Source organism: Zootoca vivipara, chromosome 12 (genome assembly GCF_965207765.1).
Source record: "Zootoca vivipara chromosome 12, rZooViv2.hap1.1, whole genome shotgun sequence".
NCBI classification, from domain to species: Eukaryota; Metazoa; Chordata; class Lepidosauria; order Squamata; family Lacertidae; genus Zootoca; species Zootoca vivipara.
The window spans coordinates 44,425,675-44,450,210 of record NC_142595.1 but is presented as its reverse complement, the minus strand read 5'-3'; the positions used below and the strand labels follow the sequence as shown (position 1 = coordinate 44,450,210).

The 24,536-nt window shown below is 46.2% G+C and overlaps 3 protein-coding genes and 1 non-coding gene across 30 annotated transcripts; 3 read left to right on the top strand and 1 right to left on the bottom strand.

Annotated features, from left to right (window-relative positions):
• The first annotated feature begins 920 nt into the window (after positions 1-920).
• On the top strand, positions 921-17,413 carry HNRNPC (heterogeneous nuclear ribonucleoprotein C). Of its 27 annotated transcripts, none has more exons than XM_088655177.1 (9): positions 921-990; positions 5,276-5,301; positions 10,229-10,503; positions 12,729-12,804; positions 13,335-13,382; positions 14,802-14,962; positions 15,988-16,089; positions 16,785-16,942; positions 17,039-17,413. In XM_088655177.1, the coding sequence occupies exons 3-9, from the start codon at positions 10,263-10,265 to the stop codon at positions 17,120-17,122; spliced, it is 870 nt and encodes a 289-aa protein (XP_088511303.1). In that variant the 5' UTR covers positions 921-990; positions 5,276-5,301; positions 10,229-10,262; the 3' UTR covers positions 17,123-17,413. The 27 variants fall into 27 exon arrangements, with proteins under 27 accessions (XP_088511303.1, XP_088511296.1, XP_088511305.1 ...); XM_088655170.1 differs by having other exon boundaries at positions 12,729-12,843; XM_088655179.1 differs by having other exon boundaries at positions 5,276-5,977.
• A 4,728-nt stretch (positions 17,414-22,141) lies between these two features.
• LOC118094845 (histone H4) lies at positions 22,142-22,862 on the top strand. The gene has a single exon (XM_035135548.3). The coding sequence runs from the start codon at positions 22,162-22,164 to the stop codon at positions 22,471-22,473; it is 312 nt and encodes a 103-aa protein (XP_034991439.1). The 5' UTR covers positions 22,142-22,161; the 3' UTR covers positions 22,474-22,862.
• Positions 22,863-23,343: 481 nt separating this feature from the next.
• Positions 23,344-23,416, bottom strand: TRNAF-GAA (transfer RNA phenylalanine (anticodon GAA)). Its single transcript has one exon. It is a non-coding gene; the product is annotated as a tRNA-Phe (tRNA).
• A 527-nt stretch (positions 23,417-23,943) lies between these two features.
• On the top strand, positions 23,944-24,400 carry LOC118094842 (histone H2B 1/2/3/4/6-like). The gene has a single exon (XM_035135545.3). The coding sequence runs from the start codon at positions 23,976-23,978 to the stop codon at positions 24,354-24,356; it is 381 nt and encodes a 126-aa protein (XP_034991436.1). The 5' UTR covers positions 23,944-23,975; the 3' UTR covers positions 24,357-24,400.
• Positions 24,401-24,536: the final 136 nt, after the last annotated feature.

Sequence of the window (24,536 nt, the reverse complement as noted above, 5' to 3'; positions counted from 1 at the left end):
GATTCTTGGGACAAAGTCATTTCCTTTAAATGTATGATGTACAGGCAGCTGCAATCTCAAGATAGAATGTGGGAGAAGGTGGACAATTAAAATGAGGCTGTAGTAGGAGGTCTCTATGGTAAAATAAAATAAAGGAGCAGGTTTATGGGGCGGGATACTTTTCAAACATACCAATCAAAATTTGAGTATAGGCACAAGACAAGCACTTATTGGTCGAGCAAAGCCGAAGTTACGCCTCCTTTTTTAACGGCGCCCAATTGTGTTATGGTTGCGCGCTGTCCAATGACTACGCGAGGCTTCAATTACGTCATTCTCTCGTAGGAAATAGAGTCTTACTTGCCCAAGGGAGCCGGATGTACGTGAAGCTACCTACCTAATTTATTTATTGAAACACCCTTTTAGTCCCTGCCTGTAAGACATTGACCTATCACAAGCCAAGAAGAGATGAGTGGCAGGGATGGACACTATTCAGAAAAGGAAGTTGGGGAATAAATGGGTGGGGGAATAAATGAACAGCAGAAATTCAGGTGTATCTGAAGAAGTGTGCATGGAAAGCTCATACCAAAATAAAAACTTAGTTGGTCTTTAAGGTGCTGCTGGAAGGAATTTTTTTTATTTTGTTTCAGCAGAAATCACTGCGAGGGTAGGTTGGACTGACAGTCCAGTTGTCAAATCACAAAGCGAACAGAGCGACACCCCTGCTGGCCTATCGCGTCTCGAGTCCCGCCTTTCACGTCGCAAATCTCTCCCTCTCCCTCTTATTGCTTCGTCCTCACCTTCACAACCTCAGCGGGCGCTTATTGGTCCCCCATTTGATTGAGAGTGAATACTAGCCAATGAAGGACGTCCATATATAAAACCCCCTTCCAATGACAGGCGGCGTAGCATGAAAAGGGGCCGCGCCGCGCTACGTCCGGGCTGCGCGGCGCAGAGGCAGAGGGCGGCGGGGGCGCCATTTTGTGAAGAGTCCGGAGCGTGGATGAGGCGAAGGTATATGTGAAAGAAGGAGGAGGGAAATAAAAAGCCTTATAGATAAGAAAAACGACGCCGTTCCGGAGCTGGGGCCTCCTGGTGAGTTCGTTGCCTGGATATTAACGCCTCAGGTGGCCAAGGAAGGAGCGGCGACGTTTCTTTCCTTTTTCGCGCTTCGGCCGCGGGGGGGGGGTCATAATGGTACCGCCCTTTCTCTCTTGTTTTCTTCCCCCGCCACTTTGGTATCTCCCTTCCTGGCCTTCGCAAGGAAATGGGAAGATCCGAGAGATTCTCCCCCTTCCCCCCCCTTAGTCCTAATGGTACATCCCGAGCTAATTAATATGTGTTGCCTCTGGAAGAGACCATTGTACTTGGGCGGGGGAGGAGGAAATAATCCTCATTTCCCCCCCCCTCCCCTCTCTTGAAAGAGTTAGGTGGCGGCGGGACAAAGACCCACGTGAGGCTATTGGCTGGGGTCAGGAAGTGACATTTCTGCCCGCGTGTCCCTTTCCCGTGCAGAAGGCATGGCGCCCGCACGCCTCCTCTCCTGGCCTAATCCGGATTAGTGGTCTAATGTAGGCTGCGCTCCTAGCCACGCTTTTCTGAGCTCAGTGGGCCTGCTTCATGAATAAACATGGCAGAAGAGTTGCGGGGGTGCGCCATATACGGTATATATTCTGCCTCTTAACCCTCACAAGGCAGTGCACAATTGGAGGAGATCCAATTGAAATGCATTTGGGTTGAATAATAATAATAATAATATAAAGTATTCTGAGGAACCAACAAGTCTCAGGAATGAGTGACATAAACAACCGGGAAAAGTGTAGCAGGTTGCAACAAATCAAGTTTTTCAGGCACGCTTGAAGGCTTTGTTAGCTCTGCAGGGAGGGAGTTTCAGAGCCATGGTACCACCACACATGAGCCCACCAGCCTAATAGCTTAGGGGAAGGGCAGTAAGGTCCCAGGCTTAGTCTCTGGTGTCATGAAGTCTGGTTCCTGTAACCTAGGAAGAGGTGCTGCCAGTCAGAATGGGCAATGCTGAGCAAGATGGGCATGCAATCTGATATTGTTAAAGGTGGTTTTCTGTGTTCCCCTTGTGGGCATGCAAGAAGGGCCTTTGTTGTTTTTTTAGAAATGCCGAGGATCATAAGAGCTAAGAGTGGTCCTTTAGAGAAGCGGGCCACAAATATTCAGAGCTTTACAGGTTAGTATCAGCATATTGAATTGAGCTTGGAGGCTCTCTAGTGACAACTGGAGTAAAGCTGTTAATACACGCTCAGGTCTCCTGGTCCTCTGTAGCCTTTGTGCCTGCAAGACACTGCAAAAATTAGAAGTCATACAGACTGTTGCTTAACTACAGTATGGTAGCATATTGCATGGGGGCTGTGATCTGGGGATGGTGCGTATAAGAAAAAACCTACATATCTGAACCACCTCCTTCAGACTGCCCTCATGTGACCATGCTTGCCTACCAAGCAAGGCAGAGAGCTTTTAAATTCTCCACCTTGCTTATGAGGCTCCGGGAGGCTCTTTTGAGATCTTGTTGCTGGGCCGTCCCAAGTTCCTGGGAGATCTCTCAAGAGCTTCCCAGAACCTGCTAAGCAAGCCCTGGAGATTAAAAGCTTTTTCGCACTGGGAAAAGACAACATAAAAGGCACTATTAAACTCTGTCGTGCATGCAATTAATTTGCAAGATTTAATCGTGCTTGAGGTGAGAACATACTGAACTTTTTTTGTTAAAAAAAATTAAAGTTCCAGAGGGATCGTGTTTGTCACATTGAGGAATACAATTGTGAGAAGCAGGGTATGCATTCTTTAAATAAATAATCAGTTGCTGCACAAACAGAGTGCCTTGTGGCACATCAATAGGCTTTGCAATCTTAAGTAGGTTTTCTGGGAAGTACATATTACTGAGCTTAATGTGGCTTGTTCCCAAGTAAGTGTGGATAGGATTGCAGCAAGATTGCTATATTATCTTGCCTTTCTCACAGAACCAGGACTCAAGGGGGTTTACAGAAATTAAAACATGGATAAAACACAGAAGTTTAAAAGTCATTAAACACATAGAATTAAAACAATATAAAAATAAATCTGTTAAAATATGGATAGTAAAAGCAGCACAGCACAGATCAGGAGTGAGGGTCTGGCATTGATGCCTAGCCATAAGTTAGGTTTACAGTGATGGTTTACAGTATTCTTATTCTTATTTATTAAATTTCTATACCACCTTTCATCCAAAGATCACAGGACAGTTCACAATACTGTATAAAAATACAGAAATGTGTAACATAGTAACAAACAAGAACAACCCCCCCATTTCAGACAGTATAATTAGCCAAACGTCTGAGAGAAGAGGGCTGTTGGGCTGTTTTCGTCTGGTGCCTAGAGATATGTAAATCACATAGGGGAATGGGAACATAGTGAGGGCAGGATTCTTTCTGTATGGGTAGCACCAGTGATTGCCCTTGCACAAGTCCAGATGTGTAAATTGCAAAATAGTTATCCCTGGTGTGCCAAAACCCATTCATTGACTGGACAGGTCCTGGGTGCTCACTAGCTTGCTCTTTATTAGCACCTGTAGCACTGAACTAATAGCCAATTTACTTTAAATTCCATTCAATTAGTTGTATTAGTTTACATGCAGCGGGAATGGGGTGGGAGGGAGGCATGAGTCTCATGGTACCTTAAAGGCTACAAGCTTTCAGTGTCGTTTTTTGAAAGCTGAAGCCCTTCGTGTAAGATTGAACTGTTCTGTAAGGAGCTGCCACAGGATTTGCACAAGACCAGGAGTTTGAATCCAAGTCTTCCACATGCTGGGTCATGCTTAGTAGAAGAATCTGAATACATTAGCCTTCTCTCTCTTAACATGCTTCCTTCCATTTGTTGAGAACTTGTACAAAGGGTGGAGAGGTAGAACTGGTTGTCTGGGTTCTTCTGCCAGGGACCATGCATTGATCTTCCCCAGTAACCTTGAGGAAATGTGGCTGGAAATCTTCCCTCGAAGCACCACCACATACCTGTCCAGAGTGTTAGTAGATCTGGTCCAAAAGAGCATTTCAGTTTCCTTGAAGCTGTCATCAAAATGTGTTTTGCATCAACAACCTTATACCTGTTTTGTTTATCACTTTTGCCAAGTAATTACAAAATGACCTGCCCTTTGTTATTTTCCCTGCCTGTGCTGACTGCGCTAAACTTACCCTATATCCTTCCAGGGGTAGCATAGCACAATACAGAAAAGGAGTGTTCTGCCTATGAATTTCTCTTCTGAGAGACCTGGGGATTATTTATTTAAAGTGTAAATCTGGGTGGTTTATCTGGTACTTTCCTGGCATTTAAATGCTATGGGGGGGGGAGGCAGTTGGGCTAGAATTTAATTAATGGCTTATCAAAATTGGTACCCAGGACTAGGATTGCTTCCAGTTTTGAACATGGTGCTAAAAACCAGTGGGTGGGTGCATGCATTACACTTATGGCGAGTGATGCATAGAGCATCAGGTTGCAGTGCCCTCATGCTCTTAACGCTTATGAGGTTGCTTCTCCTTCAGTTGCATGCATCAGAATCTCTGTGAAGTCTTCCTCCTCCATCTTTGCTTCAGGGTATCTGTGTATGAGCTTCAATTTACTCCACCTCCTACCACAAGCTTCCTGGTGCCTTTTGACATCAGCTGTGAGCTTGGGGTAGCCACGTGGGACTGGCATTCACTGCGCTGGGGAGGGGGGAACTGGGAGATGTGGGCAATGGTTTATTGGGTACCCTGACTCACCCTGTCCCTTCTCCTTTCACAGGGCAGCAAGGCGAAAACCCCCAACCCTTCCTTCACTGGAGCTCAGCTTCGTGTTTTGTTTTTTTATTTAAAAAAAACCCCACCCGCCCCACCGCACGCACACCCCTCCCAATGTCTTAGAATGAGCCGTTTTTTTATCAAAACGGTGGCTTTACGGCCCAGCATTGGCCTTGCAGTGAAGCCAGAGCTGGATTGAAAGATGTTAATTTTGGGGGAAAAAATCACTTTTTTTTTCCTGCAGCAGCTGGGTTAGAGGAGGAATCTTTTAGCCTCGCATGAGCTCACCTCTCTCAGGCATTTTTAGAAATGGTGTTCAAAGGGCTTGGATTGTTTCCTGCCTGGAGCTCTCCCCTGCCTGGTTCTGCAGTAACCGTGGCTGGAACAAGAGGGTGAGAGGGGGGAAAAAGGACAGAAAAATGAAAGAGAGAGAGAGAGAAAAAAAAATCGTTACTGACTTTGACCTTTTTACACCTCCAGTTTTTCTAATCTGGGCTATTTTTATTTTTGTTTTTTTACAGCGAGATTTTTTTGATCTTCAGCTACAGTAAGTTATTCAATTTTTTCCAATTTTTTCCTGCCTTTCCACTGATTTCCTTTTTATCGTTGTTGCTAGTTACTTATTGATATTATTGCTACTATGATGGTGGTGACTGTGACTATGATGATGTGTTGCTGATGGTGGTGATTAAAAAAAATGACTGCTGATTTTTAACCGGATGAAAATGGAGTTTTTCTGAGTGGTCCTAACTGACTCTGGGCTTTTAACCCCTTGGGGGGAAAACACAACAAGGTTTTTAAAACACATTTTTTTAAAAAGTGGATTGATCGCATTTAACTCTTTTTTTCCCCTCCCTCCCTGATTGCCTGGCTGCTAAGAACGGAACCCAATTTCTCTCCAGAACTTGTTTGAACATCTCAGGAAGTTGCTACACTTTTTTATTTTTATTTTTTTATTTTTTAATATTTCATTTCTGTGCAATTTTTCAACTGTTGCTGCAATGTGTCTGTGGTGCTGATCGCTCGCTAGCAGTGACAGCCTTCCCTTGGTCAGACCCTGCCCCCCCCCCTTCCTGTCTCATACCCTTCAGTTCCCGTCTTGATCTTTTCCTCCACACCGTCCCTACCTTACAAACGCCGTCATGGACGCCCAGTCTGGATTGGCAGAGGCCGTTACCTGCGGAGCCTTGCATGGAGCAGACACAAACCCATCTTGGCTGATGGTAAGGGGCTGAGTTGGCTTACTTCCAGGCTTCAGCAGCCATCCCTCTTAAAGGCCTTGCTGAAAAAGAGTACACACCTGCACTTCAAGCAAAACTCTGCTAGCAGATCTGAGTGGACTGTTCAGGTCTTCATTGCCTTCTGTGCATGCAGCCACTTTAAGGGTCAGAAGTGGGGGAGAGAGGTTGTCTTGTTTTGGGGAGCAAAACCAAGTTCAACAACCAAGCTCAGTATATCTTGTTGCACTGGGCTTTGTGGGTGGGGGTGACCTGGCCAGTTTTGTGTGGTGGGCTCTTTTCTTTTTAAAAAAGTGGCAACAAAACTACACTCCCAGAGTATAATTCTGTGTTAAAAATTGCAGTGCATGCGCACATACTTGGAATCTTTTGCCCGTTACTTGACCCTTATTAACAGATTGAACAATCTCTTTTAACAGTTGAGTTATATATACCGTATATTCCGGCGTATAAGACGACCCCCAACTTTTCCAGTCAAAATACAGAGTTTGGGATATACTCGCCGTATAAGAAATACGGCCCGATGTATAAGACGACCGCCGACTTTTGAGAAGATTTTCCTGGGTTAAAAAGTACACTACTCTTATACGCAGGAATACACAGTAAAAATAATTGAGTATGTCACAGTGCCCAAGTTACCTTGATGCATTGCAGAGATTAAAAGAAGTCTCTGCCAGCAGACTTAGGATAGACATGAGAAAGGCAACGGGGGCGGGAATGAAACAAGCAAGTTCAGGCAATAACTTTGTGAAAAGTTACATCATGATCATTATTAAAGGTAGTGGTGGTGGCTGATAAAGGCTTTGGTTAATAATGAAATAATAGCTACTCTCTATGCCTTGGGTACAGCACCATCCTGACAGCAACAAATGGAAGAAGTGCATGCTAGGTGCCAGCTAAAGTCATGGGACCTCTCTTTGGAACCAAGTTTGGTGGTCATAATATGGCTTTGGTAACTCATGGACAGACGTGTAATTGGCAGCCAGCACATTTTGTTTTGGTTTGTGAGTCAAACCCATTCATTGCTACTCTGCTTTCCCTGAGAGCTGTAGAATGTGCAGAGAGCTTGTGGACCAGGCTTTTGAAGAAAGCAGCACCCCTCTGCATCTTCCAAAAAACCTATGGAAGGAAACCTAGTCATTCCTTGCCACCTCAGCTTGCTGCAATTTGCCAAAGCCTAACTTGTGAGAGAGAGAGAGAGAGAGAATGTTTGTTTTTTCTTCCAGTTGGGTTTTTGCCGAAGGCATCAGCAGAGGGGGACTCCTTGCATTTCCCGCAAAATTGCAGCTTTGATGTATGAAAACCACCCATGGGAACGGATGGAAGTGACCCTTTTATCCATGCAGGAAAGGGAATAAAGGAGGGCTAATACTCCCCTCCTTCCCATAAGAGATAGATAGATAGAAATTTTAAAGAGAGAACAGCAAAGCACAGTTGATTTCTGTGGAAACGCCTGGGAGCAAAACCACTTTTCTTCTGATTCAGGGGGAGGTGTCCCCCATGAGTTGGACTTCTGAAAGAAAGTGTCAGCATCTCCTTGCTGCCTGCATCATGAATTGAACTGGACAGGAAAGAGATTGCCTCTTCATTCCTCCAAAAAAGAGAAAGATAGTGTCATTTCTTCCTTTATCCCTCTCCCCTGTTTTTGGCAGGAGGGAGCCATGGGCCGCAAAAGCCCAACTTGCAAGAGAAAGAGAGTGTGTTGTTTTTGTTGTTACTTACTGAATTTATTTGTTGCTTTCTTGAGATGATAATTTATTTGTTGCTTTCTTGAGATGATAAAAGCATACATTATACAAAATACAACATTCACCAGAAAAATAAGACTACAAGTACCACATTGTGCATGCACACGAAAGCTCATACCAATGACAAACTTACAGTTGGTCTCTAAGGTGCTACTGGAAGGAATTTTTTTTTATTTTGTTTCCACATAACATAAAAACACCTTGTTTCTTCCCCTGAAGCATTGGGCGGGATGGTGGTGGTGAAAGGGGGTACTTCCCTGCTAACAGGACTTGTGATAGAAGTGCAGGGGTGGTCATCAGTTGGGGGTAAAGCGCTCACGTACAGTGAGGAGGCAAGTGGATTTATCAAGCCCTGCAAGCACTAAAGCTGGGTCTCCTCGGAGCCTTGAACAGAGGGCCTTCTGACTGCCCTTGGCGTTTGGCCATTAGAATTGCTTTCGGTAGAGGATGATTAACGAAACACTCATGCCACCTTGAGGTCGCACAGAAAGGTGATAGCACCATAAATCTAATTTCTGTCCCTGTGCTTTGCTGCATGTTGTCAGTCCCATATACACCTCCTGCTATTAATCCTGTTTGCTGGCCTTTGGCTGCAGTGTATGCTGTGACCACACACAAACACATTTACCTTGTTTCGGATCACAAAAATCATGTTCTAGTCTTTTCCTCTGCCCATCTCAAACAAAACTGCTAGCTGGAACTGAAAGTGTTGAATCTTTTGAAAGGTCTTGGGATTTTCCCCGCGGCTCTATTCATTATCCAGAGGTTGCTCTCCATTCTCATTTTGTTATTGCAACAGTCCTGTGAAGCAAGTATAGACAGAGAGTGTTCATGAGCCTCTGGGAGTTTCATTGCTGGACAGAGAATCTAACATGGACCTCCAGCAGTGAAACTTAACAATCAGTCCCCTACTCTGTTCACTTGATGGCATGGGTCTGGGTTGTTGAGTATCACATGCAACAGAACTAAATGTGTCAAGGTGGGAGCAGGAAAGTAAAAGGCCTTGCCATGTTGGATTTTTGTAAATAGCTTGGGGGGGGGGGGGAAGAGAATGTGTGTGCGTGAGAGAGAGAGAGAGAGAGAGAACGTGAGCAGCGTTGAATGTTCCTCCATGCTGAAACTTCTTTCCCAGGCTACTTTCAGATGTATTACAAGACCACTCTGAGTTTGTACATAGATGAAGTTCTGATACTGATTTATGTTAGTTTCCACTGGTCGCTTTAAAAATATATTCTAAGTATTGTATAACTGTGTTAAAGGGACGCGGGTGGCGCTGTGGTCTAAACCACCGAGCCTAGAGCTTGCCGATTCGAAGGTCGGCGGTTCGAATCCCTGCGATGGGGTGAGCTCCCGTTGCTCGGTCCCTGCTCCTGCCAACTGCCAACCTAGCAGTTCGAAAGCACGTCAAAGTGCAAGTAGATAAATAGGTACCGCTCCGGTGGGAAGGTAAACGGTGTTTTCGTGCGCTGCTCTGGTTTTGCCAGAAGCGGCTTAGTCATGCTAGCTACACGACCCGGAAAAACTGTCTGCAGACAAACGTCGGCTCCCTCAGCCAGTAAAGCAAGATGAGCGCCGCAACCCCAGAGTCGTTGGTGACTGGACTTAACTGTCAGGGGTCCTTTACCTTTTTTATAATGATGTTAACTAGGTGTGCGCAAGAGACTTGTGTAGATGAGCAGGCTCCATTGTTGCTCCATGTAAGTGGTTGAAATGAGGCTGGGACACGAACCAGAATCTCATTTCCTTGTTTAACAATCTAAAGATCACAGCAAGGTCTTGGCACTTTTGTTGTAAGCATCTATAAATGGAGGTCCAAAGTTAGATAGCATTCACTTGCTGTTTTTGAAAGAAGTTTTGTTGAGAAAACTGTGTCTGAGTTGTCTCACTACTAGAAATTCCGCTAGGTGGTGACTAAGCTTTTTGTATCGGTTTCATCTGGAGCTGGGTTTTCTGTAGTTGTGTTACTTACAAAGCTGGTTAAAAACAAAATTGAGGGCTGGGAGTAAAATTGATTCTACCCACAAGATGCTTGTCGTTGAAAGAAGGGTCTTAGCGGTTGACGTGATAAGAGACCCACCCATCTTGGAATACCACTGCTAGCTTTAGACACAATATCATGCACAGCCTATGCTTGACATGGGCACAGGTGTCTCTTGTGGGAGAATGTGGGTGGTTCCGTGGCAGGCTGATGGCAAAGCCACCTCACTTCCTTTAGTGCCTTATGAGAAATGGTCTTTGCCTAGTGGCAATCATTTTTTTAAAAAAAGGAAAATGCAGTTGCTTAGCAATTCTGCTATGCCTTACTGCTTGCAGGATGGATCTGAGATTTTCCAGCATGCCTCAGGGATGATAGCTTCTCGTTCAAAGGGGGAAGCGCTTCCTGCCAGGCTGTGTGTGTGTATTCTGTTGTCTGCGTGTGTGCGCATGTGTCAAGACGCTGAAATCCCACGTGACTGCTTTCCCTTTTCTGACAATCTTCCTCCTCCAGCACCAAGCCTGTGTTCCTGCTGCATACTTGAGTCATGGCCAGCAACGTCACCAACAAGACAGACCCACGCTCCCTGAACTCCCGTGTGTTCATTGGCAATCTCAACACGCTAGTGGTGAAGAAGTCGGACGTGGAGGCCATCTTCTCCAAGTATGGCAAGATCGTGGGCTGCTCTGTGCACAAGGGCTTTGCCTTTGTGCAGTATGTGAACGAGCGCAACGCTCGTGCTGCCGTGGCAGGAGAAGATGGCAGGATGATCGCAGGCCAGGTCCTAGGTAAGTGCCTTGTGGTGGTTTTTAGCTTAACCCTTTTCTTAGGCCTGGCTGAAATCATTGACCAGTTCCTCTTGTGAGCGCCTCTCCTGCTTCCTTATTGCCTCATTTCACACTCGAACGTAACACACCACTCTGCTAGCAGAGCCAAACTACTATATACACAAACCAAGCACATACTCTCGGCTCTGTATCGGAGGCAGTCTAGATGTCAAGGTGGAGGTGGCAAGTCTATAAAAAGGAGAGCAAGGAAGTCTGTCTTCATTGAGCTGTGCGGAAGTGCAGAGCGTTGCCCGTTTATTTTATTGTATTTATTTTTATTCCACCTTTCAAGGTACAGTTTATTATGAGGCAGCTTACAAGTAACATCAAAACATGGTAAACACACAGAGCAACATCAGAAAGGTGGGGTACAAGCCTGTCTCTCCTATTTTTCTGTTGACGCCTTTTGAAGCCTTAATCAAGTTTATACCCAAATTCTAATGATCCATTCCACAGGATAGAGCAGAAGCATGTCCCTGGTTTATTTTGCTTCATCTGCTTTTCTTTCCCGAGACCCTTTCAGGGCTGTTGGTCATTTTGGGTTCGCGAGGGAAGAGAAAGGCAGCTTGGAGCCTTGGATTGGCTTTTATGGAAATAAGGAATGTTGATCACTATGTAGAGCTAGCCTTTAGGTCAGGTTTTTCATTTCTTCCTCTTTATGTGTAGTGTTTCTGTATGTTTATGACAGTCTTCCTGCTCCTCACAGCATCCAGGTGGTGCTAAGCTAGGATTGTGGATGTCCTTGGGCAAGTCAGTGGGGATTTGAACTAGGGCCCAGAATGTCACAACCCAGCTCTTTCTTGTGGCTACCCTTGACTCCCCTTTTGAGACTAGCTTATATGTATTTGCAATGCTGGGATTGGTGCAGGGAGCCTGGCACCCATCTTCTTTTGAGCTACTCTACCCCACTCCTCTCCAAAAAGCCTGAGCGGGAGCAGCCAAAGCCTTTTTTTTTCATTGCTCCTTCAAAGCAGTTCACTGGGTTGCCTAAGTACAGAGAAAGGAGACACAACTTGCACAGCCGGCATTGTAATTGGCTCATTGTTTCATTAGGCAAGGCTCAAGAGTGTTTATGCAGCCCTGTTTGAAAGCCACAATTCCAAATCCCTCCATTCCAAAAGCCACATCCCTGATCTTCAGAGAAACCAACAGCTTTGTCTCCTCTTCACTGCTGCCCGTAGCCCTGTAAATAACAGTACAAGTAGCTTAGTAGCCCACAGATATTAACTGCCCATTCAAGCTGTTTAGTAGTCACATAATGGCATATTGGTGCACTTCCATTTTAGACTAGCTTTCCTGCCTAGTCACTGGGACAAACTTTCACTCTGCACATGAGACTTCTGAGCAGCTGTTTACAAGTTTGCTCCAGGGCAAGCTCAGCCTTGCTTGTCTTTCATTCCAGTGTTTCCTCTGCCAGACAACATTTTCCTGCCACCCCCCAGGTGGTGTGGGGAAAAAAAATGTTCTGTGTAGCCAATCCATCCTGCAGTGAACCCTCCTACTTTGTAAGTGCTGCTTAATATATTAGTTCTGTCACTGTGTGGCTTAGATTTGCTGCAAGGGAAAGAGTTGCACTTTTCCACCCAGCAGTAAGAAGCTGAGTGTCTTTGTCTTTGCAACTGGCAAGTGGCTGAAGATCCTGGCCAACATGAAATGTCTTATTCAGTATCATTTTTTTGCCAAACACAATGCCTTTTTTTGGTGTTCCTGCTTGAGGTTAATGGCTCATAGCTTGTCTTCTACTCTCCCGGCTCTCTAGTGACTGGACATTATGTTGTTTGTACCTTTTAGCAGCATATATCCTATGCCACCCCTTAGGGCAGGGGTCGGCAACCTAAGGCCCATGGGCCACAAGCGGCCCAAGAGCCGCCCGTTCAGTGAGTCCCCGCATGCTGCACTAAACCAGTGTGGTGTGGCACCCGTGGTGCCAAAAATCGTGTTGAGGCAGACGTCGGAAATTGGGGGCACATGCAATCCGGCCCATGGAGGTATCTGCTGGAGTGAACCGGCCCAGGCGAGGTAAACTTTGCCGACCCCTGCCTTAGGGCCATGTGTTCCATCCCAGAACAGAGAGACCTCGGCAACACATTTGTGCTCAGACGTATGGTAGGCCTCGAGTTGTTTCCAAGAGCTGTGAGATGCCAGCTTTCAAAATGGGCGTGTCTCTCTGTGTGTCTCTGTTCCAGATATTAACCTGGCTGCCGAGCCGAAGTTGAACCGGGGCAAAGCTGGGGTGAAGAGATCGGCCACAGAGATGTACGGGTCAGTAGCCGCACCACCTTCTCCGTCCCCTCTAGTCAGGTCGGGACCCTTATGTTTTTTTCCTATTATTTAAACATTTCTGTTCTTTTTATTTCTCTGGCTTTGAGCAATGTCTCCATGGGTCTTAATTGTCTAGCTGGTTGCAAGGAAATGAAGCTTGAGTGTGTAGAGGTGTGTGTATGTGTACGTGTGCATGCGTGCAAGCAACTATCCATGTGAATGTTAGAGGCCATGTGGAAGAGTGGTTTTTTTGTACCTGTGGGCGGCACAATTTGTTATCTTGGATCCCAGCGCAAAGCTCAGGTGGCTTTGAAGTGTGGGTGACAGAGGGATTGTTGGATAAATGCAGCGTTGCCTTTGCTCTTGCACTGTGAATAACTGTGTTTAGCCTTGATATGCCAGACTGGGAATGGACTCCTGATCATGGGAAGCAAAAGAATCACCTGTTCCCTTCAGCCTTCCTGAGCAGGATTCCTTTCCTTGGTGGTCTCCCCGAGACCTGACCATGTTCCATGTGCTTTGTCTTTCAGGTCATCTTTTGACCTGGACTATGACTTCCAGCGTGACTACTACGACAGGTAGGTTTACCTGAATGCTATTTGCTGCATTGTACATGCTTCGTTCCTTCTGGTAGAAGAGGAAGGCATCAGTACACTGTTCTGTTGTGCAGCATCAAATAGATCAGGCCTTTTAATTCCCTCCTTCCAAAACAATCCAGGTGTAGGTTCCTTTTTCTGGCATAGAGTATAATGACCTGAGAATGAATTTCCGTTTTCACTCGTCACTTAGCCCAATCCTGGGTTCTTGTGACACTTGTCATATTTTTAAGAACCTTCTGCCATTAACAGTGAGGAAGACAAGGGGGTGCATAGGAGAAAGCCATAGGGATGACTTTAATGGAGGTGGCAGTATTTGAGGGAAAAGTGGAGGCATCTTTTTCTTTGGACAAAAGGAGTCTGGGGAGGAAGAAAGGGTTTTCACAAGGGGTTGTAGGTCAGTGGTAGAGTGCCAGGTCAGCAGGTAGAAGCTCCTCGAGCACCTCCCTGCTGCCCAGGTGTAGGGCTGCAAAAGTCCCTTGTCAGCAGCCCTGAAGAGCCTCTCAGTGGAGGCTGGTTCATGGGGGCAGACGAAATACTGTCCCACCAACCTCCAGTGACCCCCACCCATCCTCTTTCAACCAAACCAGGGGTTGGCTCTGTCTGCTACCTTCCTTCTCCTTCTCCATCTCTTTGTTGTAATTATAGAACTCAGAAGGGAGGAGGATGAATTAGTTGGCGGTGCCTGTTGCTGGCTTTGGCTGCACCTACCTTCTTCCTGCCAGTCCCCTTGGGCACCAGCCGCCACTGAAGCTGCTGCCAGTCATGGTGTCCTAATGCCAGGACTCTTGAGTTGGTAGAAAGCTGCCAGATGAATGGGGTATAAATAAAAAATTATTTCTATGCTGCAAGGAGCTGTCTTAACCTTCTTGCCCAGAAGATCTGCCTGATCTTTTCAGGTTGGTGTGGGGAGGGAGCTTTCCTGGGACACTTACACATGCACAGCCTGGGAGCCACCAGTGAGCCAGTGCCCCTTCCATAGATCTCCAGTGCAGTTTGTCTCCAAATGCCAAGAAGGGAGGAACCACAGCCATTGAGCTTATGCATGAGCAAGAAGCAGATTCAACTTAGACGAAGGAAGATGTCGCTTGGTTTTATTTTTGGGAATAGAGGGATGCATGTGGAATGGAGGAGTCATCCTCATGCGACTTCACGGAACAGGATTCTGTGGATGAGGAAGGTCCCTGTGTGCTACAGGCCTTACAAGTGCTAAAGTAGAGCCTGCTCTCCTGAGCGAACTCTAAAGGGAGTGCTATTGGTTAGATCCTGCGAGCAAAACAATGAGTTTTGAGAAGCCCAGGGCAGAGGATGCAGACATGCAGTGTAAAGCATGAAGAGGCAGTTTCAATAGAGGATTGAGTGCTGGCTTCTGACGATGGCAGTTTTCTCTTGTGCCCCTAGGATGTACAGCTACCAAGCGCGGGTGCCGCCTCCGCCTCCCATTGCCAGGGCTGTGGTGCCCTCCAAACGCCAACGGGTTTCTGGCAACACCTCCCGCAGGGGCAAGAGCGGATTCAACTCGAAGAGTGGGCAGCGGGGGTCGTCTTCCAAGTCTGGAAAGTGTATGTGTTGAATTCTCTGGCTAGGCACATTCAGAAAAGTCACACAAAGTGCCACAAAGTTGCGGTAGCCTTACATAAAATCATTGGGGATTGGCTAGAACTGTTCTCTTGGCAAGGCAGAAGGGCCATTTGGAACTGGGGTGTGCAAGAAGGTAGATCAGGATCTACTGGGTATTGTGCAACAGATTCTGCTTCCCACTCGGTTAACAATGGCAGCAACTGAAATGATTCTTTCCACCTGAATTTCAGGCTACTGAATTTCAGAAAGATCGTCAGGCAGTGATTTCGTATGTGAAAAGGCCATAAGCTCAATTCAGTCCTGGTGGTACAAAACAACCCAATTCCTAGATTCAGATGCACCCAGCTCTTGTAATTTTAATTATGTTTTTTGTACTTGGATTTTGCTGGAAGACTTCTAATTAAGAAAGTAGATCCGACAAGTTTAAAGTCTTCCCTGATTTGAAATGGGGCCCTGCATGCTGTGGTGGGTGATGCTGAAGCTAGTAGTGGGCAAGGGTTACCCTCTTGCCCCCCTTTCTCTCTCTTTGCTCAGCAAGTGCTGCTGGGAGAGGGTGAGGTCACTCTTGCCAGAGTCCTGTCCTGGACACATGCTGTAAGCTTGGGCTGAAGGTCATGTGTAGCCCTAGGGCTGCAGGTTTACAATTTCAATTCCTGGAGTAAATTGCTGACTTGCCCATAAAGAGAGTGAGAAAGTTTCACTACCCCAGACTGTTCTCTATCCTAGTTTCCGAGGGTTGCACCTTACTTTGCTTTTCAGCACTATTTATTTCCCTATCTCTTTTTTAATGGTGGGTTGAGAAGAAGGAACAGAGGGGAAACCTCCTCTCCCTGGGATAAATGCTTTGCTTAATCTCCTTTATATCTGTGTTAGCTGTCTTTCAGCATCTATTGTTGAGATGCTTGAATATATTTGAAAAATGCATTGAGTGCCTATGTTCAGAAAAGCTAAGTCTTGGGTATCAGTGCTTCCAATAAACAGTGTGCTCATGTCCTTTTTATTTCAGTGAAAGGAGATGATCTGCAGACCATTAAGAAGGAGCTGACCCAGATTAAGCAGAAAGTGGATTCCCTGCTGGAAAGCCTGGAGAAGATAGAGAAAGATCAAAGTAAACAGTCGAATGAAAGGGTTGGGAGGTGGATGGGAGGTCGGGGGAACACCCTAGAAGCCCTTCACGGGCTTGGGACTTTTGGGGGGTTGAAGGTTGTGGGAATTTGGCTTGAAGCATCTCTTCAGGCTTTATGCTTCCTCCCCAATAAAGAGAGCACCTTGTTTGGGAGGGAAATGGGCTGTCTGGGGATGTATATGTGACGTGTAATCGTGGTGGTTTTCTAGGTGGGCTTTGGTTTTGGGTTTCCAGGAGAGCAACCTTGTGATGCTCCTTCACTGCTCTTCAGTTTAACAGCTGTCCATAGCTAGGAGGGCAGCACTATAGCCCCTCCTCTTTATTGTCGGTGGGGAGAGCAGCCACCTTGCCAAAGCCCTTTGCGTACATCCATAGTTCTCCACAACAGCCTTGCAGATGAACCCATGGCAGCTGCTTGCTCACAGATGTGTCACGAGCTGCCGGCCCCTCCATGCCTTTGCATAGGTGGCCTGACTAGGAAGAACCAACCTCCTTCCGGCTTATAAAAGCTCTTCTGCCTCTGGGATGGTTCTGGCTCACCAGAGGCGTTTGGTTGGCTTGACGAGTCTTGATGTAGGAAAATTCCACGTGGGGCAGCAGCCCCGAGAGCTTAGGAGAGCAGGCGAGTGGTTCCGATACCCTGCTGGACCCCTCCTCTCTATATCCTCCCTTCCTAGAACTGAAGAATGACAAGTCTGAGGAGGAGCAAAGCAGCAGCTCAGCCAAGAAAGAAGAGAGCAATGTCAAGATGGAGTCTGAGACTGGGGCGGATGACTCCGCTGAGGAAGGGGACCTGCTGGACAATGACGACAATGAAGACCGGGGAGACGACCAGGTACGAAGCTGGAGGCGGCAGAGAGCCAGGAGTGAGGAGAGCGGCTCTCCCTGTTTGCTAACTCGGCCCCTCTGCCTGTCCCCTTCTCTCTCTCAGCTGGAGTCCATCGAGGGGGATGACAAGGAGCCCGAAGAAGGCGAAGACGACAGAGACAGCGCCAATGGCGAAGACGACTCCTAAGCGCCCAACACACCTCTCCTCTCTCCTCCTCAACAAACACCGACGTTCTTCTGATATTGAGCCTCTCACCAGCCCCTTGTCGGCTGCCTCCTCACTGCCCTCTTCCCTCCCTCCTTCCCAGAGCCCCGTGTGTTCATGGCGTGTCTTCTGTTGCACCAATCCTTTCTCCTCCCCCCTGGCCAGACCCCCGAAATATCTCCTAGTAGTTCAGTTAAATCCCCTGTAATTCTCCTCTTTTAATTTTGATACCTCTTTATTGACTTAACAATTAAAAAGGACGTATTGTTTTTAGATGGCTTGCCTCTTGTTTATTTGTGGGGAGGGAGCGCCTTCGGATGCGGGCTGTGTGAATGTGTGACATTACAGTTCTTAGCTGCAAAGGCTGACCTTCAGTACTCTGAGGGCAGATTTGAATCGTGTCCCCTTTTAAAAAGGTGTTATGTGTGTGTTCATAAATACATTTGCAGAGCTCTGTAGCTCACTTCAAGGCGGGTGATGGAAATAGGAACACTATCATCTGGGTCCACACTAGGCTTCTTGTTGAGAAGGAAACAGTAATTGTGGACAATTTCATGTCTTGTAAATTCACAGTCACAAATATTTTCTTGATAATAGGGTATACTTTGACAGTGTGCCCTCATAAAAGTAAGCGAATGCCGGTCTCCTTATTCAGTCAAGAAATTAACCCCCCCCCCCCAAAAAGAATGGTGGCAGCAATGATTACTGAAAGTTTTCTGAAGTGGCTTGAGTACATCATTTTGTAAAACATATGGAAGAGCAGCTTAACATTTCAATTTTATTATCCTCCCCTGAGAGCCAGCAATGCTGCAGCTATTTTCCCCACACCTAGTAACAGTTCTGGGGTCAGGGGGTGTTAGGCAGGGAAGAGGTTGGAACAGGGGTCAGCAAACTTTCAGCAGGGGGCCGCTCCACTGTTCCTCAGACCTTGTGGGGGACCGGAGTATATTTTGAAGGAAAAAATGAACAAATTCCTATGCCCCACAAATAACCCAGAGATGCATTTTAAATAAAAGCACACATTCTACTCATGTAAAAACATGCTGATTCCCGGACCATCTGTGGGCCGGATTTATTCAGGCCTTAGTTTGCCTACCATGGGTTAGGACGTGTGAGAACCCTGCTTGAAAGGTTGTGATGCAAATGTGGTGGTGGTTAATAATGTTTTTAAAAAGCACTTGGCTGCAAGTGTTGCTGAGGTAATGACTTCTGTGTTCCTAAATGCAATGTGTGTTGTGCATTTGGCATGGTCTGGCCTCCTCAATCTCCCTTGATGGTAAAATAAAAAAAATTCCTTCAGTAGCACCTTAAAGACCAACTAAGTTTTTATTTTGGTATGAGCTTTCGTGTGCATGCACACTTCTTCAGATACACAGTGCATGCACATGAAAGCTCATACCAAAATAACTTAGTTGGTCTTTAAGGTGCTACTGAAGGAATTTTTTATTTTGCTTCGACTCAGACCAACACGGCTACCTACCTGTCCCTTGATGGTGTAAGTGAACATCCCAGGGTCTAAACACTTGAACCAAGGAAAAGTGATTTGTAGAGCAGGATATCCCACATGAATGTACAAAAAACCACTCAATTAACATGAGTGTTTTGGGTGTTGCTGCACTTTCAGAGTTTGAAAGCAATGATGATATTCACACACCAGAATAGGGGAACGCTAATCAGTGGACAGTGTTCTCGAAGCTACGAACATGAGTTTGACCAAACTGCGGGAGGCAGTGGAAGACAGGAGTGCCTGACGTGCTCTGGTCCATGGGGTCACGAAGAGTCGGACACGACTAAACGACTGAACAACAACAATCATTTAAATCTATGCAGCTGCATAAAACAGATCCAGCTGTTCCTCTAAATGCTTACATTACAACAAGTCAATATCAAACAGCAATTGGTGCCCCCAACCCTGTTTGTGGTTCTGCATTTCTCTGTTAACCACCCTAAGGATCTATGGGTACAGGGCGGTATACAAATTTAATAAAAAGATAATAATATAAGCTTTAATGGCCTGTAGCTTCTCTTTACAATTAGCCTTCATGTGTGGAGCATAAAACCATAGCCACAAATACGGAAGCTGAAATAGGAGAACTAAGTGAAGCACTTGCAATGGATAAAATGAAAGATCTCACGTGCTGTTTGTGTACCAAGTTGACCCAGCCTTTTGCAGAAAAATGTCTGCTTGTCTACATTTGTTAGAATTGGGAATGTGGGGTGTTTGTTTTTTTCAGCCAGAGGGCTGCATTGCCTCATGTGTAGTATTGCAGGGACCACATGCTAGTGGTGGGTAGGGCCAGGGCAATTGGTAATATATTCTCTTCTTTGGCAATCACTCGTAGCCGAGTAAGATTGTCTTCCATAAACACAGTTTTAACAATGAGTCTGTAAGTGACTGTGTAGGCCAATTCTGGATCCACACGTTCTTCCACAATGGGGACATTAGTTTCCAGGCGGGAGTTGATCACGGTGTGGATTTGCCAAGCGTGCCTTCCTCTTCGCACATTTCTCCCTTGCATCCTGAGTTCAAGTGTCTTACCTTTAATTCAAAGCCTGTGACACCTTTGGTAAAGGCTGTTCTCCAACTGGAGCGCTCGCAGGCCAGTATTTCCCAGTCGTCAGTGTTTATACTACATTTTTTTTAGATTTGCCTTGAGACAGTCTTTAAACCGTTTTTGTTGACCACCAGCAATTAGGCTTTCCATTTTTAAGTTCGGAGTAGAGTAGTTGCTTTGGAAGACGATCATCAGGCATCCGCACAACATGACCAGTCCAACGAAGTTGATGTTGAAGAATCATTGCTTCAACATAGGTGATCTTTGCTTCTTCCAGTACATTGATATTAGTTGGCCTGTCTTCCGAAGTGATGTGTAAAAAAAATTGGAGACACCGTTGATGGAAAATTTCGAGGAGTTGGAGATGGTGTTTATAAGCGGTCCATGTTTCACAAGCATATAGTAAGGTTGGTAGTACAATAGCTTTGTAAACAAGCATTTTTGTTTCCCTACGAATGTAATATAATATACCCCCCCCCCATCTTCTACCTTGCAAGGCAAAGACTTAATACAGGTCAAGGGCATATGACATCTATGCAAATATCCTCCAATAAGCAGAACAGGGTCTTGGTAAGGGGTGAGAGTTGCAACAGACTTTTATTCAGCACTTGGTCCTGAGCTTCTGCTCTCATCACAGCAGAGTTGCATGTCTTTGGTCACAGCCATGCGAAGGGCTTTTCAGCCAGATTCCACACTTGGAGGAACGAGTACAAGTTGATACATTCTGCCCTGCCTGATCTTGACAATGTGATGGACTCCTGTTTATTTCTCCAAGAAATTATCTGGCATAAGTAACCAGGATGGTGTTAAGATATGCAGGGTGAGGTGTGCTTGCTGCTTTTTTACTCCTACTAAAATGGTGTAACACTTAGCAAAGTAAGAAACCTGCTAGAGCAGACCAAGGGCCCATGTACTCCAGCAATCCCATAAAATGGTTGGAATTCTCCTGCTGGATCAGGCTAAAAAAGACCCCTCTAGTCAATAATTCTGCTCTCACTGGTCCACCGGGTTCCCAATCAAGACCTGAGCCCAACAACACTCCCCACTATGGATTTGTACTTTCTAAGTGTCAATCAACACCTTTCCAGGAATTCCAGAACAGAGGTCTCCAGTTTCAGAGAGGTCTCCAATCATTTTAGGCCATTTGGATTTCTCTGGTTACTTTTGTCGTCTTTCTTCCTTGGATCGAGCTCCCACACAGGCGGAAAGAGTGTGTGTGTGCACACACCATGCTTTTTCCAAAGGAACTGAGTAAAACTTTGATTCAGTAGAATTCATCTGAGCCTTGAAAAGCATACAGAGCTGAAATATGAGGTGGGTGCCATACAGCAGGCACCCCCAAACTCCGGCCCTCCAGATGTTTTGGACTACAATTCCCATCATCCCTGACCACTGGTCCTGTTAGCTAGGGATCATGGGAGTTGTAGGCCAAAACATTTGGAGGGCCGCAGTGGGAAGAAGCAACGCTGGTAGGCAAGCCGAGTCCGGAGGCTGTGGACTTGAGTGAAGCGCCAGCGGGTCACACCAGCCAGCCACTAACGTGGTGCCTCGCTAGCCTAGCCCACCCCTCACCTCCTCCCAGGGCCCCAGCCCAGCCCGGCAGCCTCAGGAAAAAAATATATAAAAGGAAGTGTGGCAGGGGTTGGGGGGGGCAGGCTGGCCAGCGCCCCCTCCATTTTGGCGCCCTAAGCAGCTCGCATGCGCCCTGGAAATTGCTCCAGAGGCTTGTCCAACGTGAAGGGAGAGACGGGAAAGTCCCATTGCGCGGGTGGAACATAGTTCCTGTAACGTTGGATACAAACCATACCCTTCTCCCTCATAGTATCCCCTCACCAGTACGTTTTGAGCACCAAATTGAAAATGGCTCCCACGCTCTACTGGGGTCTCTAAAAGCTAAAATCCGAATCTATATTTTTACTTTTAATCACCACATGCACCTTTCTATTTACAGCAAAGGCGATTCTTGCTTCCTTACATTTATTTTCGTACCAGCAGATTCATGTTGTCCACACAGCAGGATGTGGAGTTAAAATTAGCAATTAAAAGGGGAAATCCCGCTCCCACGAAGCCAATCAAAAGTCCCTCCTCCTCGACTGAAGGAGGCTAGGCCTAGAATGAATATGATACTATTCTCGAAGCTTTAACTTCAAGCGTGATTTTTACTTCCGCCCCAAAGCCCGGGTAGGCCAGGAGTGCACAAAAACATCTTTTGATCAGAGACGGAGAAAGGCGCCAAAAAGCGCTTTTGCTGCCAATTGTGGGAGAGTGTTGATTGGTTCGTTTGAAATTAGCTGTTCATCGTTCATTGGATGGCATCGATTCATGCATACGGAGGCGTAACGCGTATGCAAATACGAGACTCGCTGTTAAAGTTTTCATTCTGGTCCGACTCCAACCTATTTAAAAGCGGTTTTTCGGGGGCTGCTTCATATTCGTCGTCTGCGTTAGAAAGAGAGTAGTAGGAAAATGTCAGGACGTGGCAAGGGCGGTAAGGGGTTGGGGAAAGGAGGCGCTAAGAGGCACCGCAAAGTGCTTCGCGACAACATCCAGGGCATCACCAAGCCCGCCATTCGCCGTCTCGCTCGCCGCGGAGGAGTGAAGCGCATTTCCGGGCTCATTTACGAGGAGACCCGCGGCGTCCTCAAGGTCTTCCTCGAGAACGTCATCCGCGACGCTGTCACCTACACCGAGCACGCCAAGAGGAAGACTGTCACCGCCATGGACGTGGTGTACGCTCTCAAGCGCCAGGGCCGCACTCTGTACGGCTTCGGTGGCTAAGACGTCCTCCGCTTCCACAGCCACAAACACAACAAACAAAAGGTCCTTTTCAGGGCCACCCATGTTTTCCTGAAAAGAGCCAGTCGCTAACTCGGATTTTATCTATCGCACTGGATTAATTGAAATAATGGTCAAAATAAATCGAAACTTGGCTCGAGGCATCGAATCTTTTACTTTATAATATAAAGAGCATTTTGTTTTGTTCCGATAGTGGTAAACTATTTCCTTGTATGTATTTTCCTTTTAAATACTTAAGAATTCTCAATGCCTTCTGTAACGGTAGGTCTAAAATTTTCATAAAAAATAACCGATAATTCTTTTGTTTTCAAAAGGCGAATACAAATCTGCTTGGATTTTCTTTTAACACCAATTAAATACATTAATTGAGACTTTGGGTTAAGTAGCTTCCTTTCAACTGCATTGTGGATCGGTATTGGGTAGGTTCACAATACTTATGCAACTGCCACTGTTAAGATTACTCCTACATTATACAGTATATATAAAAGGTTTGCAGCACGATTTTAAGCATTTTTTTGTAAAGCAGGAAAATATACTTACAGCTAAATTTACTGGACTCAAGATTGAAGACGTGCATTAGATTGTAAATCTTTAATTTGGTAGTTTCACCATAAAACAGTTGCAGAAGGAAAACAACTAAAATATTCTGTGCTTAAACACACACCTCCAGACATTTCCAACCGTTGGTCTGCGTTTAAATGGGAAATTTCTGGGTGTAATTTTTTTGGCAGAAGTAGACATTAACGCAGAAAATATAGGAACACTCAAGCTAACGGCAAAAAACTTAGTACTGTATAGTACTAGGAAATTGAACGTTCAGCAAACGGAACCAAAAGCAAAAAAAAAAAACCCTGCCGAAACCCGGGATCGAACCAGGGACCTTTAGATCTTCAGTCTAACGCTCTCCCAACTGAGCTATTTCGGCTTTATTTTCGAACTTAACCTCTGAACATCTGAGCATTTCCCCTTATTTAAATCTCAAGTATTCTTTTTCCTTCCTGGGGGTCGTGTAGATGTAGTGCAAGCTCTTACTAGGGTATGAAAGTACACTTCAGTTAGTCAACTTTTAACAGCACTTTGCCAATTTACATTTTTGTCCCCGTATGCAACATAGAACAGGGCAGAAAGCTCCCTAGATATTGAGAAAAGGTCGGGGTCTGATAGCAAGTGTCACTGTGCCAAAGAAGCGGGAAACGGGATTGGGCTGCTCTCAAAATGGTGCTGCCTTCAGTCAATGAGAATTAACTGTTTTTAAAATGGCCAATAAGAAACGTTTCTTTAAAACACCCAATTGCAGCGCGAGATTTGAAATGCATAGGCTCTCTTCCAATAGCGTAAGGGTAGCATACTTCTCATCCAATGGTAACTAACAACATTGGAAACTCATTTGCATTATCCAGCCTATAAATAGAAGGAGGGAGAATTCCGCACCCTCATTCTTTTACTGCTTGTCCTGTAGGGTAGTTGTGATCTGACTTTTGAAGATGCCTGAGCCAGCCAAGTCTGCCCCCGCGGCTAAGAAGGGCTCCAAGAAGGCCATCACCAAGACCCAAAAGAAGGGCGACAAGAAGCGCAAGAAGAGCCGCAAGGAGAGCTACTCCATCTACGTCTACAAGGTGCTCAAGCAGGTGCACCCGGACACGGGCATCTCGTCCAAGGCCATGAGCATCATGAACTCCTTCGTCAACGACATCTTCGAGCGCATCGCGGCCGAGGCTTCCCGCCTGGCGCACTACAACAAGCGCTCCACCATCACCTCCCGGGAGATCCAGACCGCCGTGAGACTCCTGCTGCCCGGAGAGCTGGCCAAGCACGCCGTCTCCGAGGGCACCAAGGCCGTCACCAAGTACACCAGCTCCAAGTGAGCTGGGCGCCCTTGCTTTTGCTGCCTGGGACCGTTCGACAGAAACCCAAAGGCTCTTTTAAGAGCCACCCACTTTCTTAGTAAAAGATCTGATCACGCTTTTGTGTATAAAATAGATAAGCCCAAGTGGCTTTAACATCAGTTATAACCTAGCATAATCTAATTGTAGAGAGTTGGAGGG